General features: G+C 35.5%; 3 protein-coding genes across 7 annotated transcripts in view; 2 read left to right on the forward strand and 1 right to left on the reverse strand.

Moving 5' to 3' along the window:
* The first annotated feature begins 763 nt into the window (after positions 1 to 763).
* LOC137064196 (uncharacterized abhydrolase domain-containing protein DDB_G0269086) overlaps positions 764 to 17,905 on the forward strand; it is a 36,190-nt gene continuing 19,048 nt past the window's right edge. For 2 of the 4 annotated variants that reach the window (XM_067435553.1, XM_067435555.1), the window contains exon 1: positions 767 to 1,065. The gene's annotated coding sequence lies outside the window, so the exon portion shown is untranslated. Of the gene's footprint in view, positions 1,066 to 4,717; positions 4,807 to 17,905 lie in introns of those variants that run through there. The other 2 variants (XM_067435556.1, XM_067435554.1) reach the window with 2 other exon arrangements.
* On the forward strand, positions 955 to 3,317 carry otulina (OTU deubiquitinase with linear linkage specificity a). The gene is made up of 3 exons (XM_067434310.1): positions 955 to 1,065; positions 1,297 to 1,418; positions 2,927 to 3,317. The coding sequence occupies exons 1-3, from the start codon at positions 955 to 957 to the stop codon at positions 3,315 to 3,317; spliced, it is 624 nt and encodes a 207-aa protein (XP_067290411.1).
* Positions 5,910 to 14,477, reverse strand: LOC137063861 (uncharacterized). 2 transcript variants are annotated; one of them, XM_067435150.1, is made up of 10 exons: positions 14,302 to 14,470; positions 11,725 to 11,798; positions 11,494 to 11,584; positions 11,318 to 11,406; positions 8,539 to 8,664; positions 7,576 to 7,775; positions 7,307 to 7,466; positions 6,966 to 7,079; positions 6,806 to 6,850; positions 5,910 to 6,042 (listed from the first exon to the last, which is right to left on the reverse strand). In XM_067435150.1, coding segments are annotated over exons 1-10 (1,044 nt in total). In that variant the 5' UTR covers positions 14,445 to 14,470; the 3' UTR covers positions 5,910 to 6,040. The 2 variants fall into 2 exon arrangements, with proteins under 2 accessions (XP_067291251.1, XP_067291252.1); XM_067435151.1 differs by lacking the exon at positions 11,725 to 11,798 and having other exon boundaries at positions 14,381 to 14,477.

Raw genomic sequence — 17,905 nt, forward strand, 5'->3', positions numbered from 1 at the left:
TAATCTTTTCTAACAATATAAATCTTTTTATATCACTTTTTTTATCAACTGAACACATCTTTGCTGAATAGAAGTATCAATTTATTTAAAAAATAAATAAATAAATGACTGACTGACCCCAAACTTTTGAATAGTGTATATTGTTACACAATATTTCTATAAAAAAAAAATGCTGTTCTCTTTATGAACTTTTTATTCTTCAAAAAATCCTGAAAAAAGTATCACAGGTTATATATATATATATATATATATATATATATATATATATATATATATATATATATATATATATATATATATATATATATATATATATATATATATATATATATATTAAGCAGCACAACTGTTTCCAACATTGATAATAAATCATTATCATTATATCATGTGACACAAGACGATGTGCTGAATGGTGCTGAAAATTCGGCTTTGCATCACTGGAATAAATTAAATTTTAAAGTACATTAAAGTAGACTTTACATTATTAATACATTATTTTAAATTAGTATATTAATTCACAATAGTATTATTATTATTATTATTATTATTATTATTATTATTATTATTATTATTATTATTGCCTTGATGCACATAAGAAACTTATACATTTATTAAAAATAGTAAGTTTGTATTTACTAGTTACTAATTACATCTTCAATAGTGTAATTGTATACTGTACAAATGGCTCTCTCAAAAAAGTATTATAAATAAAACCATGCGCTGCACAGGCAGACCGGCAGGTGGCGATATGATGTTAAGCGACCAGAAGCGACCAGAAGAAGAAAACAGCTTCATATGCATTCTGATGACGTCAGTCACATGACCACGTGGATGTGAAAAATGGTTTATGAATCCTGGCTGTCAAAGGCCGAAACGAGAATCTTTTACCCACTGGACACCTTTAACGTTAACCTCACACTTGAGATTAACTGCCGCGGTTTATAGATTGCAAACATGTCGTGGGTGAAATCAGTGGCGTCTAGCGAGGATGTGTTCGACGAGGATGTGGATGATATAAGTCTGCAGAACAAAGAATGGAAATACAACATGGAAAAACGCGCAAAGGTACGTGAATAGTCGTTTATCAACGGTGAATCTTTCACAACATGCTTGTACTGAAATATTTGTGCGTTTTTATTAGTTTTTGTTTCTCAAATTTCAATGAGTGTTGTTGCATCGTTCATCCATTATAAGAGTTCTTAAAAACACCGGTGACATACAAAAGCAAACAATCACGATGTGTGGCTAGTGAAAGCAGCGCAGTCTAGAAACGACTGCCGTGTGGTTTTCTGTCAGGATGGTTTCAGAGATGGCATTGATGCAGGGAAAGAAGCATCACTACAGGCTGGTTTCAACATGGGATACAGAGAAGGAGCCACTAAAATGACACTCATCGGCCAGCTCAAAGGAATCATGAGGTGAGCAGGTGCTTTTATCTTATTTGGCATCATTAGTAGAAATCCGCAAAACACACCCTCCAATGAGAATAAATATTTTTTATATAGTTGTCAGGATTTTAGGTGTAAGTTATTGACGCCTATTACAATTTTTAATCAAATCTTCATAATTATGCTTTACAATTAATGCACATACAGACAACCACGTGACTGCACTTAAAATGATGTGAGCAGCATATGATTCAACTACAGTACCAGCAAACAACGTTACACGGATGTTTGGGAACCAATTCCTAACGTTCTAGAATTTTTGATTCAAAGTAGGCTACTTCAACATTTTGAAAAGTGTCAGTTTTAGGTTGACGCATAGAGTAGAGAATAGACTGGGCACATGACTGTTACTTATGGGACTTGACGTTAAAAAGAGTTATTAAACGCAATCATTTGCGAAAAACAATAACATGTACATTACAATAACAATAACGCATGAGCAGATAATTGGCTAGAAGTGACAGCAGCAGTCTATGGGATTGAATCCCTTTTGGAGCCTGTCTCTAACGACCAGTCAATGAATTGCAGTTTAACTAATTTCTGTGTTGGATTCAAGAGAGAGGATGGAAGGTTGCCGCTTTTGAGACACTTATTGCACACGGCAGTAAGCTATTTTAAGTAAGCTCGATATAGGCATAGTAAAATAAAACTGGAAATGATATGATATCATTGATAGGTGATGCACGGACACTGTCCATGTCCTGGTTAAAATTGCTTAATTCTCCGGATTTAAACATTCTTGGAAACATTTGGGATAAATACAAGTCAACAAAATGTAAAACATTGTTGTAGTGATTTTTTGATATTTTAATCAAAAAATAACTAGATACCAGAAATACCAAACGTAAACCCAAATCTAACGAATAATAGAAATCTTCCCTTAGCAACTAAATGAAATTCAACAGGATCTAAATAGAAATACAAAAAAACAACTAATAAATCTGATAAAAGCATGACAAAATGACTGAAACTTAATGTAAAAATATATTAATAGAGCTGCTCAATTCTGTTTAAAATCGAGATCACGATTCTCACGCAATTAATCCCAGTTCTTCTGTAATAACTTGAATAATTGTAACTTAAATAATGATACTACAAGGTTGAAAAGACCGTTTCATACCTATACATGACAACTGCTCCCTCGGCTCAACGGCAGCACCAACACAGATTTCAATGTTTGCTGTATAGTTTAATAGACGTTTGAATCATTGTCATTTAGGAATTGATTTAAGATTGCGTGGGTGCTCAAATCAAGTTTGCGATCCTTTAATGATTAATCATGCAGCTCTAATAAATAATACCAAAATAAAAGTTGTCAAGCTCACACCTGTGTTTACTCTGCTGTTAGATTGAGAAAAAGTGACATGATACATTCACTCATATTAAAGAGACCATGCCATTTAAATTAATTGTGAATCAAAATCCTTAATCTATTCTGTCCAGTCTTGTACTGTCTTTGACCATGTCTTCTTTCACAGTGCGGTGCGGTGCTGGTGTCAGGTTCAGCTGCCTGGAAGCCCAGCTTTAGCGTCCGTTACCGATCTGCTCCAGAGACTGGAGGCGCATGAAGAAGATCTGGTGGAGGCCATGAGAAAAGCCCAGCAGAAGCCTATACCTAGTGTGACCGAAATGGTGGATGACATGGAGGACCTAATTGTTGAGCAAAGGGACCAGGATGAAGAATCTAGATGCTCAAAAAATGCAGACTGTTGTGGAAACGCCGGAAGCGTGAGTGAAGATTCACAGAGACTCCTTTCCCATGGTTCTTTATCTACAAGGCAGCTGCTTAAGTGCTGCTTGGACCTAGTAACTGAACTGGGGCTTCCCGAAGAACTAAAACTTCACATTCAGCAGCTCATAGACAGTTGAAGTGGATCCAGGGTTGTTTGTGGTAAACACTGCAGCAGACTGTCTGAATAACATCCTGTGTGGGCAGGAAACATCAAGCACATTCCTGGAAAGAAAATAGCCTGCGCATTAGTTGACTCAAATTAATAGTGTACTCAAGGGAGTTGCTTTTATTTAAGTGCTGTTGTTCTGTTAAACTGCATTTTTGCTGGGTTAGTGGCACAACTACACTACATTTTTAACCCATGGCTTCTATATGGTATGATGACCAGCACCTGTGTCGGTTATTGAATCAAATTGAGTAGATTTTAGTTCAAATTGAATAGTCTTGGCTGTGTACCTCCATCCATTTATTTGCATTTTCAAACTTTCACGCATATGACTAACACAGATTTTCTAATGAAATACATTAACTGTGTATATTGATGTGTGATTAACCCTGTACAATAGTGAGCTGCTACCTATTTTAGTGAGTTTCACATTTTCCACCAAATAAAAGCTATTTATTTAATCTTTTGGTTATGTAACTTATTTATCTGAAGTTAACATGAGCCATTTAGTTCAATATATGGTCTATTTATGTAAACATAACTGAGCTGTAACTTGAGCTTGGAGCAGAGGTTGGATATTATGTAACTAAGTAGGCTGACACAGTTTCTAATGTGTGTTATTTTTGTAATGTTTCATCTCTGGGAATTTCAGAATTATGAATAAGCCAACACTTCTGCAACTTTCTGAATTTTAATCAAATAATGTGGACTCCCCTTTGTGAAAAAGACGTGAGCTTAATTGTATCAAATGTGCAGTATACTTCCCAACAAAAGTGTATATATATATATATATATATATATATATATATATATATATATATATATATATATATATATATATATATATATATATATATATATATATATATAATACACTTTTGATAAATTGAAATGAGCTGATGACATCCCCGTTTTTTCCCAGAATGACTGTACAGCCGAATCAGATTTTGTTGCATTATATTCCTGTTTAACACAGTGAAGCTGCTTTGAAACAATCATCACTGTTAAAGCGCTATATAAATAAAGTTGACTTGACTTGACTTTTGACAAGGGTGGATAAAACAGCAGTCATCATAACTTGTCTAGTTAATAGGTTCAAGATAGTTGTGTAGCTGTGGAGAGACCTTTAGAATCAGATTTCACTGCATTCCTTTAATCTGAGACCATGTGCTGCCCTCTTCAAGTGCTTTAAATGAAGAACAAGAAAGTAAAAGAAAATAACTCTGGCTTGACTTTTCCTTCTTTTGGTTAGGGTTAAAAATTAAGTTACTCTGTTGGGAAAAAAAGACAAAAAAGAAGACATTATCAGTCCAAGAAAGCTTGAAGTTCACAGTGTTTCCTGTGGCACTAGGTTTATATATAGACGGAAAGTGAAACTATACTGTCATAATACACGTCGATCTTCCTGGACGCAAAATATGGCTGTCTTGACAAGTAAAGGGAGAAATCTTCATATTTAGGTAGGAATGATGACATTTGAGTATTTTAATATTCATGCCATGCATATTTTGTCGATGTATTAAATAATTTCGATAGCAGCCACGAGATGATGTTGACAGTTCACATAATGACACTTCGAATGACTCGTAATAACACTGAGCTTGGAAATCTCCGTTAAATACATTAATTTTGCTTAAAGAATATTTGCCTCTGTTTTTTTGACGTAACTTTACTTCAAGTGGCTTTAAAGAACAATATTATCTCGGGTAAACAATGTCAACATTCAGAGTGCTGACGGTTGTGCCATGCGCCGCAAAACACCCTCACTCACCAATGTATAATACACAAACACTAACGAATTAACATGGTACATTACAGTGAAATCCTCTGTAAAGTCCCCAGGTAGCAAACAGACGTTGGCCCAACGTTGGCCCAACGACTGTTGTTGTGTTGGGCCAACGTTGGGTGCTGACGTTGGCCCAACGTAATTTTGTCCGTTGGGCCAACGTTGGGCCAACCATGTTGTTGGACAGCCAGCAGACCTTCTGCCAACCTAAAAACACCTTACCAACCTTCTGCCAACTTAAAAACCACTAAAACAACATTGGGCCAACGTTGGGCAACCATATCATTGGACAGCCAGCAGAAGAAATAGCCTATTTTAACCATCTGCCAACTTTATAAAAAGAAAATCTACAAACTTATAAATAAATAGGCTTTACCTACACCTTTCACTCAAATTTTAAGATTGTGACACGGCCTATTCATTGTTAAATTGCATTAAGAGAAAGCACAACAGACAAACTGAATAGGTAATAAAAATGAACCTATTTATTGGTAACACAATAACTTACTTGCTGCAATTTCAATGCAGTTAACAACATATATGTGGTGCTGTTGTTGAAAAACTACAGCAGAAAATAGATAAATAAAACTCAGAATGTTAAAACATCTCCACAGTCCATTATATACAAATACATTCTGCAGATTTTCATTCTGGATTTGCAACGATGAGTCGATGTACAAAAAAGTAGAAAAAAACTACACAAAGACAGCAGAAAAAATGCAAAGAAAAGTAAAACAAAGTCAAAGGAATCAACAAGGAACCAAAAAGTGACAAAAAAGGCGGCAAAGAAAATCCGGAAGAAAACAGAAAATGTGCAGATTATGTTTTTTTACAGATTTTAAGTGAATTAGAGATTGTGTGCGGCTCTGATGATGAAGACAGCGCAGAGGAGAAGTAGCAGCATATACTCCTGTAAAAAACAACAAACAAACAACTTTTTAGAACATTTAAGATGTGTTATTTAATTAATTAAATATTTATAATTATTAATATTTAATAATTATTTAATCGATACATCATCTTCAATAAACCCGTCTCTGGCGTGTTGCCTCGGATCTTTCGAATATTCAGATCTATTATGACCTCTGACCTTTAAAATTGCCAGAATAATAATAATAATACGCTGTTTGTTAATTGGCCAGAGGAGAACTGGCACCCTGACTGAGCCTGGTTTCTCCCAAGGTTTATTTTTCTCCATTAGGTCTCCTGATGGGGTTTTGATTTCCTTGCCACTGTCGCCTCTGGCTTGGCTTGCTCAGTTGGGGAAAAACTATTTTTCAAATATATTTAAAAATAAATCTAATTATTAAACTAAATTAACCATATAGACCAAATTACTGATCTAATTACTGATCTAAAGCCCACATTGTTACTGTATGATAATCGAAATATATTCTGTTGCATTATTTTTCTGTTTAACACTGTGAAGCTGCTTTGAAACAATCTGCATTGTTAAAAGCGCTTTATAAATAAAGTTGACTTGACTTGACTTGTTGTTCTATTTTAATAACAATCCAAAACAAACAAACAAAAATTCTGATTTTCATCATGCTGGGGTAGCAAATTTTGTATATATCTTAATGCAGTGTATGCCTATTAAAGATGAAATACACCTCTGTTTAATGGTGGGGTTAGACAGAGGAAGATAAAAACAATCATTGGTAGACACTTACATTCACTTTCACAGCTGCTGGAATCTGCTTGAGGCATCTGCTTTTCTATGTTAAAGAAAAAATATAGTAATTATCAAAATGTAAATTACTTACAACTTATATATTAATATGTATAATAATTAATAACATATTTGATCAGCCTTAAAAAGGGTTTCTGTACCTTTTTCTGTTGCTCTTTTTTTTCTTCCTCCATTTCGGTCTCCACTATACTTCAGCCAGGTTTTTATTTTTTCCTCTGCTTCCACCACTTTTGCTCCTTGTTTTTTGGCTGCATCTGTCAGAATCAAATTAAAGAAAATAAAACAGAGAAAGGGTTAGCAAACAGATCTTCTCTGAGGTGTATTTTGTAGAGCTCTATATGATTAGATTAATTGGCATTCTTTCATTGACTTGCATTGTATTTCATTCAATGACATATTATGTGAGACTCTAAGGGGTTGTTTCCTCTTTTGCTATTTCAAAGTTATGTCTAAGTTTTGAATGTTTTTTAAAACATATCACCTATGACAACTTTTGCTAGCACGAGTGTAGAAAATGGGCTCTTCTGTCCTCTCCCTTGCCAATTAAAATTGTTGGCCAACTCATTGGTTATTATTTCCCTCATGATTCTGTGGACAATGTCTTTGGCAGATGTTCCACCCAAGCTGGTAAGATATCTTGTCTATGAAAAAAATTAAACATAAAATTGTGTTAAGCAGCAGTAAATCAGGTCTAGATACATGTTAGTATTCTTTTAAGTGAAGTAACAGAAGCAGAACATTAGAATTTACCAGAGAACGTTGTGTGTCTCTGTTTGACAGCCTATCCTCCAGATCTTTTATGCCTGTCATGTTCCTTAATGGAAACTGAAACTCCTCATTTACAACTTCAGCTGCATTCTCTCTTCGCATAATGGCCTGAAGGAGGAGCGTATTCTGCCTGACTTGACCCTTTATCTCTTCCAGCATCTGGTAGAGCCGGAGTTCTCTTTCTGAATCAGACAAACATACGATGCAACATTATTACTAGGGCCGAGACTCGATTAAAAAAATTAATCAAATTAATTAGAGGCTTTGTAATTAATTAATCGAAATGAGTCGCATTTTAATTGCATATAAATATTTGACCTGAGAACAATGAGAAGTAATTTTTCACATGTATTTTTAGTATACCATTGAATAATGACTGAATACATAAGCTTAATCAACAAAATATTGTTTATTTATTTCAGTCCAGCAGACCAGCGCAATGTTTGCCATTAAGTGTAGCAAAAGCATATTTGTGATATTTGCATCTCGATGTGCTGCGGTGATACGCAAATTCCTTGTTGTATAGCTTGCACAAAACCCTGCTCTTGACGACGCTTCCATCCTTTTGTTTTTTAAAACAAAATTTCCCATCCACGGGGCCGAGCAAAGCGGCCTCATCAGCTTCTTCGTTCATGTTCACTCATGCCCTGCGTCTCAATCAGCTCCCTAGTCCACTAGTCAGGGCACTGATCAGGACATAAGTCAATGGGCTGACTCCCTGATCAGTGCCCTGACTACTGAACTAGGGAGCTGATTGAGGCGCACCCATGGTTTGTTGTTGTCATGACTCCAGAGCGAGCGCTAGTTGGTGTTTCAGTATAATCGGTCCGTCGAAACTCATTCATTGAAAAACATTCCGCGGTGCAAAAATAAATGTGGTTAAATACCTCTTGTAAAAAAAAAAAAAAAAACTATTGTAGAAGGTTTTGGAGTAATTCTACGTACCATCTTGTCTTGGTTCAGGGACTGTCACAGCAGGTGCTGATGGTGCAAATGGTGGTATGGCTGGCAAGTTCAGGCTTTTGGCTCCATTACTGCAGAATTTTTTTTTTTTTGGTCTTTCCATTGTCTCTGGATATGGAACAGTTAGAAACAGAATCAGTAGGCTACAATGTACAATACATTGCCAAACATCACAACATTTACTTCATCCAGAGTTTCGTTGCGATCTTATACAACAGGAATGTGACCAATGTTCAAAAGTTCCTTTCAACATATCGTCCTCTTGGAATGAAATATAGTTTACTACAACTCAATTTTGACAGAGATGTCATATATAACATTGTACTGTAATTTCCCAACTATTAGCCACAGTTTATACATTTATTTTGCTAAATTTTTTCAGGTAAATACACGAGAGCAGAACTTAAAGGTAGGGTAGGCAGTTTTGTATGGAATGAATTTTGTGCCATAATTAAACAAATAAATCCATCATTTTGCAAACAAACGCGATCTGCTTTGCAAATGATAACACGACTTGCAAACAAACAGAGCGATGTGCAAATGCAGTTCAGGCTGATTTTCTCACAAATGCAGTTCGCGCTGATTTTCTCACAAATGCATTTCTCTTCCAAAACAGCAGATTTCAGGCATGTAATAATTCACCCATTTTTGGGGGGGAGGGGATAAGCCTTTTGGGACTATTCACAAACAGTATTTGCATTAATTTGTGTTAAATATATTATTAGTCCCGAGATTCTTCGCCTTAGTGAATAAATACATTGAGCGGCTTATATACATCTGTATACCTTGCTGGTCTGGTGGTAGAATTTATGTTAACCGTGTCAAAGGTTTCTGGTTCTAATCCGCTCTTATGTATTTTTTTTTCTTTTCTTCTTCATTAAAATCAAAGATATTCAATGATTGTATATTAAGAGCAGGGACACAGGGAATAGAGTCTCTCTCCGCAACGGCATTAAGCGATAGATTGGCTCGTCTGTGTGTGAAGGCTGTATGCACTAGCCAAAAGAGAACGCAAACCCCGCCTACTTTGATTTGATTGGCCATCTCAATCATTTTGACATTGACAAGCGCAGTTAGACCTCAGGCAAAACAGACTAAAATGTTACTTTTAAACTTTTTTGTCATCCCAACAACAACATCCAGAGCCTCTGGGGGGGTCAATTTGGCCCTTTCTAATTATTGGGGGGCGGATTTTTCCCCTTCAATGTCTATGGTGGTTACGACCCTGCAGTGCAATACACCCACAATACTTTGAACAAAAATAGTTAACATGGTATAGTTTTAACAGTGTTCATTAAAGTGCTAAATTTGATATTGCATCAGAGGTGAACTATAGTTAGCTGGGCTTGGTCCTTCTCCCCCATGTACAGGGAAATGGTGACAGCAGAAAAACTAATATTCATCATTCTGCTTATAATATATAGCCTACTCTGCTTAAAATATATTTTATTTTATCAGGATTTACCATATTTAATGTGACAGTAACATATACAAAACTAAATCTGTCTAAACTTTAATCCACAATACATATTTTTGCATTTTTGTATTACAATATATTGTGACACGATACACCCTTACACTATTTTGAATGTTCTCATTTGAATTGTATCATCAAATGTGCAAATTACATAAAAGTAAATTCTTTTTTATATCCCGTTACACTACAGTGGATAAATGATATGGAGGATGGATGCATGCATTTAATGAGAAAAAACTAGCCCTAGCTAAAATGTTTTCAGCCATAATGTCACTACTGATTTTGCACTTGTTGGTCACAATAATATCTATATATTTTTAGGTTTTTTTGTTTTGTTTTGTTTTTATGAAATAGGGTTGACAAAGTGAAAATCTCAAAATGATTAATAATAGATACAGTAAGACAGAAATACTGCATCCGGTTCCTCGCTCATTTTCATCTGAAAACGTGTTTGAAAATCGTAAATTGACCCAAAGCGCCATCTGCTGTTCTGGTAGAGGAAGTTCAATCAATCAACTTTATTTATATAGCGCTTTTACAATCACGATTGTGTCAAAGCAGCTTCAGTGTCAAACAGGATAATATTGCGACAAAATTAGATTTGGCTGTACAGTCGTACTGGAGAAAACAGTGATGTTATCAGCTTATTTTAATTTATCATATAGCAACAATGTTGGCAGATCAGTATTTAAGTTTATAGAATTAAATAAGACCTAATTCATACATTTTATTTGTATAATAAGTTGAATAACTTTAATCATATTTTTAGTGTCCCCAACTGAGCAAGCCAAGCCAAAGGCGACAGTGGCAAGGAACCAAAACTCCATCAGGTTGCTCAACTACATTTGTGAGAAAATCTGCTCGAACTGCATTTTGAGAAAATTAAGCTGAGAGATAGTAACAAACATGTATGCATTTATGTGGATTTGGTATTTGTTCAAAGGTTACATGCAATTTGTAGGATGGTTTGTATTTTTTTGTGAAATATGCATGCTCACTCATTTATTTGCAAAACACAATACATATATTTGTTACTCCTCTGCGTTTTCGCTCAAACTGTTCTTTGTATTTGCACATCGCTTTCTGTTTGTTTGCGAGTTGATTTTTCCTTTGCAAAGCAGATCGTGTTTGTTTGCAAAATGCTGGATTTGTTTGTTTAATTATGGCACAAAAATCACTCCATAGTTTTGGTCTAACAAACTTTTTCCCAAATCTTTATATACCAATACATAATTAAAATGTAAGAACTCTGGCAAAAAGAGTATACAAATCGAGTGTCTGTACCTGTGTGGAGCCAGCTTGTTGAGGCCTGCACTGGAGGTCTTCCTGAAGCTGTATCAGATGTAAATCCATTTACATATTTCGATGATGGTCTGTTGGACACATTAAGTGTAATACATTTTTTAAAAGTGCAGTGCAAATAAGCAGTAGGCTATAAAAGGAGAACAGAGGAAACATACAATCTTTTCCGTACACTGTCCTCATCTGTAGACTCCAAACTGTTGCCTTTACAAAACTTCACCAGCTTTCTTCTGGCTTTTTCATAGGAATCTAAACAAAGAAACAAACAACATCACTAAGCATATTATCTGAACATTTGAAAAGAACGGTTTGGCATAACTCACAAGGAACATCTTTTAATATTTTTTAATAGTTATTTCTAATTAATAATTAATTCCTCAAAGACTTACCATACTCAGCCACCCATTCGGTTATATATTCGCCCCATTCTTCATCAGGAGTTTCATTTTTTTCAACCGCTTTTCTACATTTTGTACCATTATATGGGGGCCAAAAGGAAATTTTTTTATCGATGCTCAGCCAGTCACTAGGTATCACCTCTGTCTCATTCTTTTCAGTAAAAACAACTATAGAATACATCTATAAAAAAACAAAAACAAACAAAAAAATATATCTAGTGTTACAAACTATATACATTTATTGAAACTGTATTAATTACCCAGTGGAAATCTATCTAAACTAAAATATGTCCTAGTCTTATTATTCTGGGGAGTGGGGGGATTGGGGGATTGGGGGAATCAAGCAGTATGCAGCAAAGGATATGCCACAAACCCATCCTTATACTGTAAAAGAAGGACTTTTGAAACAGTCTGTGTGGGAACAATAGTCAATGACTGCCCGGGTTGTTTCACAAAGGATATATCAAGACTTGATGAATCAATGGGATAGGTGAAAAAAGATGACTTATTTTGGAATTTAAGACAGACTAGATGTGATGCTTCCTTGTCTTTTAAAATGTTTTTCACTATATAAATATCTCCATTGAACAGAATATAGTTATCTCCCTCTGATAAACAAATTAAAGTCCCACCATTTACATATTTCTTATACTGTGTAAACTGCTGAGATGTCACATTGTATGGAAAAGGCCCATTCTTATGTTCCTGGTAAAACCCATCCTTGCACATCCTTATTTTAGTTCTGACACTTGCTTTTTCTGACAATCTCCTGATGATCTGTTGAAGGGGCTGGGTAGGGGTCCTTATCAATTTTTTTAATGTGTAGAGGAAGTTCTCAAATGGGAAAGCTGCAAAATTATGCAGCACACCAAACTGCCTTGCATCATTGGCAAGATGTGTCAGCCCGTGTATGTTATACACAACGTAATTACCATAAACAGATTGAAAATGCTCGACAAATGTGATCAGTAACTTTTCAGCAAAATCACAGTACTGGAGACACAGTGATGGGCAGCATAGTATTCGAATGGCTACATGCAGAAGCATAAAATTGTGGTATAGAACATTCGGCAGATGGTCTTTCAGTGCTACTGGACCAGTGTACAAGAGAAAAGTTCTGAACTCGGTTGCTTTCCACCTATCTACCTCAACAAGGGATCTCCCTTTCCGTGCAAACTCTCTGGGGAGTCTCATGGCAAAGGACATAAGCACTGCAGAAATTAGGCCTATCTGATGAGCACCTAAACGAGTTGGAAGCGGTCCCCTCATCCAAAACCCTATCAACTTTCTCACAACCCCAAGAAAAACCAGGTGCATAACATCTAATGGAAATTGGGAGACCATACCAATTCCAACCCTTGTCAACACACTGGTCCCTTTATGGTGAAACTCATCGTCTTTATTAATAAAAGACGTATCTGTCCGTAAAGGTGAATCGACTTCAGGAAAAGTCATGCGATTTTCCGCCCATGTTCCCTCCTGTGTGCATTTTTCACAGCCGTGGTATGCATTGTGGGCTTTAATGTTTTTTACGAAAGCCCTCGCACTTGCATCGCAAACAAAATTTGAAATTTTAATATCTACATGTTTGCCAGTTACATCCACACCCTCTAATTTAAGCTTTTCATATTCATTTACAAATGATTCTAGGAACAGATTGACATTCTCTGGTTTTTTAGATCCAAGATATAAAGCGATGACAAATGGTTGCTTTGTTTTGTCTTCCTCTACCAAGCCTAGAATGGGCCAGAACTGCTTATTGCTGCTTTTGAATAAAGGTAGTCCATCAATATTCACTTGTAAATTAATAGCCTTAGGGAGAGGTTCTATCTGGTTTAACACATGCCTAATGCCTTTCTCAACTCCAAAATAATGCATGGTGCCACCAGCAATCTGCTGGACCTCATAATTAGTTGGAGTGCTTAAAAGAGTGCGGGCATCCTTTGGGAGATATGGATGATATTTTCTCAGGATGCCCAACAGCCCATTTAGATGGCATTGTGGCATTTGGCTGTCTATTGCCCAACCTCTGAGCTCCTCCCCAAGACACTCAGCAGACTCAACAAATTCGTCATCACTTGAGTCAGTTTCTGTCAGAGCATTTGACCAAAATCCATCCATCACATTATCGTCAACATTAAACTCAGTCTCTGACTCGTCTGATTCATAGGACATGGGCCAATCAGATGCAGCATCTGACCACACATATTCAGCAGGGGCGTTTTTTTCCAGGGATAAGTTAACATTGGCTGCGTCTGATTCAGCATTGACGTGAACCTCACCAAGGATATTGTAAGCCCTTCGCTTTGCCTGACGTTTAAGTGTTCTGTCTGAATAAATGTTGTCTGCAGACATAGTTAGTTTGCTGCCAAACAAATAACTAACGTTAATTACTACAGCTGATTTCGGACTACGAAAGCTACAATGCTAGGTAGTTGATGTTAAATGTTAGTATTTAGATTATAAGACTACATTTACATTAGATTGCTAACGTGAAGCTATAACAATGACTTACTAGATAACAGATTGATTATATATTAAAACAATATATTGTATCGAGCAGATTACCTTGGACTGGCTGGGTTAACGGCTGAAGAGAAGTAAAAGACGGTTACAATATAACGGTAATTCGAAATCACGCACTCACTGTTTTTTTGAATGAGCTCGCGCCTCAGCTCTTCTGACGTCACGCGCACTAGCGCAGCAGTCATCTATTCCAGTGTTTCCCAAGGGTGCCGCGGTCCTTCAAAAATATATGTATATATTTACTTCAGGAAAAGTCATGCGTGTATATATATATATATATATATATATATATATATATATATATATATATATATATATATATATATATATATATAATGATAAAATGTGAATAAAACAATTAATATATTTTGAATGAATCTAATGTCTGAAATAACACATCTAATGTCTGACATCAACGTCTGTATTAGGGTAAAACAGTTCTCGATTCGCATGGTTCGGCACGCACTTGCAACGCGGTTCATCTCACATCTGATGACACATTTATATAATATGGGTTGTAACTTGAAAATAACGCTTTATGTATGTTTCTGTCGAAGGATACTCGTGCTGGATCCTTGGTGATACATTACAACAGTGATATTAAAAGAAAAAGGTGGGCAAAACGTTTTTTGCGGTCATCACCAAGCAGGTGCAGTGAGAAGACGCGAATGAAAACTCGCGCACTGTGAGATCTGTCTCTGTGCACTCATCCGATAGTGCGCACGCGTCTCACAGCACGCAAATATTGAGTTATCTTTCAAATCACAGCTCTTGAACCGAAAAAACTCACACAAAAAGTATGTCAACTCAACATGTCCATCTTGATGAGTAGCCTATTGCATAGTCACTGAACGGTATACATTCGAGAAATGTATGCATTGAGAAACAACGCATATCCGTACATTAAGGTCTTAAAGGGGCAGCCTTCACTGCTGTCTGTTTAATGTCAACAAAAGACAAGGACTCACTGCTCTTGATTGAATAGCTTTTGTAAGTATAATAGGATTCTATTATATTATTACATTATATTATATTATATTATTACATTATATTATATTATATTATATTATATTATATTATATTATATTATATTATATTATATTATATCAATCTTTAATTTTTACAGTCAAATATGCAATGTTATTTTACATTTGATCAATTTCTGTACCTGAAAACTAGTTAGACCTACCTGAAAAATCTGGAAGCATTTTTTTTTTTTGTATCTTTGCTCAATAGTAGTTATTTGTGCTGCTGCTTGTATTTAAATTAGTTGTTCTTATTATTTTCTTTATTTTTATTTGACTTAAATAAAACATGTCAAATAAAATTTCAAATTTACACTCTTTTCCCCATGTTTACTGGGAAAAATGGTAAAACATGAAATGCTGCATGCATATATTTGAGGGAAGTGGTGGGCCATTGCAGCTGACCATACCAACGTTGGCCCAACGTTGTATTTCTGTCAGATAGGTTGGGCCAACGTAACCAACCAATATTGACGTTGGCCCAACGTCTGTTTGCTACCTGGGTCTACTTTTGTATTTTAGCTGGTCGTCTGAAAATAAATGTAGGCTACTTAAGTTTTTAAAAAGTAATCAAATCAGCTAGAAATCTTATTAATGTTTATATTATGATGAAACATTGTGTGGTATTGTGTAGGCTATATTTTCGCTTTATGTTTGAATTTTCTCATGCATGGTTAAGAATTTTTTTGTTTTAATAGTATCATCAAATTGATCAGTCAAAGATATTTAGAAATGAATGGAAACTCCCTAAAAATGTACCTAGGGTTTTCATTCATTCCGCTGACTTGAACATCTTGAATCTATTCACCAAAAATATTTGTTTTTAGACTAATAGCCTGATTTGTGCAGGGACTTAATCTTTCTCGTTCTCTCTCTGTCTTCGAGTCATTCACTTTTTTTATTTGTTAAAAAGTCGACTTGTCAAAAGCACAAATTGTTGTATTCTAAATCGCCCCCTCGACCCTCACTTAGTATATTTTACATAAATAATAAACTAATAATACACGTAAATCACTGATAAACACAGGCATTCATTTGACGCTCACAGTGCATGGCTATTCTCTAGCGGCTATAGCTAGCTGCTGAGTGTTCATACATTATGGGATTAAGTGCACTCAGTTGGGTCTACTCTTTATGGTTTCAGACATCATTATAAATATCTTGCAAAAACACATTTTCCACATGCAAAGTACAGTATGTGTTATGCGTGTGACCAGATGTGTTTTTGCACATGTGAAATTCATGTGGTTTTTCTCAACTCAAATAGTGCACTAAAGGGAATGGGGGTGATTTCGGACACAGTGCAACACTGCCAGTCCACTTTTTCAGCAGTTTTGTTTTGGGAAATTATTTATTTATTTATTTTCCCATAGGGATTTTTTTAAAAGTATTAATTAAAGAAGAGCCAGTCATGGTTAGAATTATTGGCACCCTTGCTAAATATGATCAAAGAAGTCGTATGCAAATTAAATCTGCATTTTTTATCCTTTTGATCTTAAAAAATAAAATAAAAAACACTGTACATTTACAATATTAACATTTATTAATAAGATTGCATTAACGTAAGATGCTTTGAGTCTTATCTTATTTTTAATTTTATATGACTGTGATGGTGGCTTAACCATGCTACAACTATGCCGTTTTCAACAACTTGTGTAGTAAATATGAAACTGACTACGCCACCTCCTTATTTAAGGCAGGAGGAGCCTTCCAAAAGTAATGGGATTATAAGCAACAAATGTAGTTTGTCAATAATCACAATTTTATTAGTACAACACAGCCATATCAAAAAGGTTAAAAACCAATTAAAAATGCATCAGCAATAGGATTCATAGAATCAGGAAATGGCGCTCCTCGAGAATGCAAGAAGGGTCGGGCCTGCTCTTTTACACCACCTACCACCTGAAAGAGACGGGGGAAGACGAAAGAAACCCACAGCATACACTGCAAATAAGTAACCACAAATTAAATCACCAATTATAGTGCCAACCTTCTAATGCACACCACACAGTGCCACACACCACCCAGATCAGCCACACCAAGGGAGGTTAGGTGTCGATGCAGGCCCGGCCCTGTACAAAGCCAGTAGCACTGTAACAGAAAGAGGAGGGCAATACCACACAAACAACAACAAATAAAAACAATTATTAGTATGATCAAAGTAGACATATAGTAAATCAAAAATAAATGTAACTCAAAAGGGAAACTTAAATATACAAGAAACAGTGGCTGGTCTGCCCCTTTAACAGAAAAACAAATACACATTAATACAAGTCAATGCAAAAAAACACAATAACAAACTAAACAAAACATACTTTAGCGAAAGTACAACTGCAGCACAGTTATCCAATCTCAGCGCTCAATCCCCACACATGATACAATGATACTATAAACGAAAAAACCACATTGACATCAACAAAAAGACTCTTGTGTATTAATTGCATCAACTCATAACTGATCGGTTTACATTTACCAGTTATTCACCGTTCCAACGTGGCCATCAGCCTATTGAAAGTACTGCAGCAATAAGTGTTCCCAGACAGAGTGTAAAACTTCAAGTCAGCCTAAAAGGGGATTATTTGAAAATAAAAATAGCACAATCAGAATGCAAGCATTTAATA

This window comes from Pseudorasbora parva, chromosome 24, assembly GCF_024679245.1.
Source record: "Pseudorasbora parva isolate DD20220531a chromosome 24, ASM2467924v1, whole genome shotgun sequence".
NCBI lineage: Eukaryota > Metazoa > Chordata > Actinopteri > Cypriniformes > Gobionidae > Pseudorasbora > Pseudorasbora parva.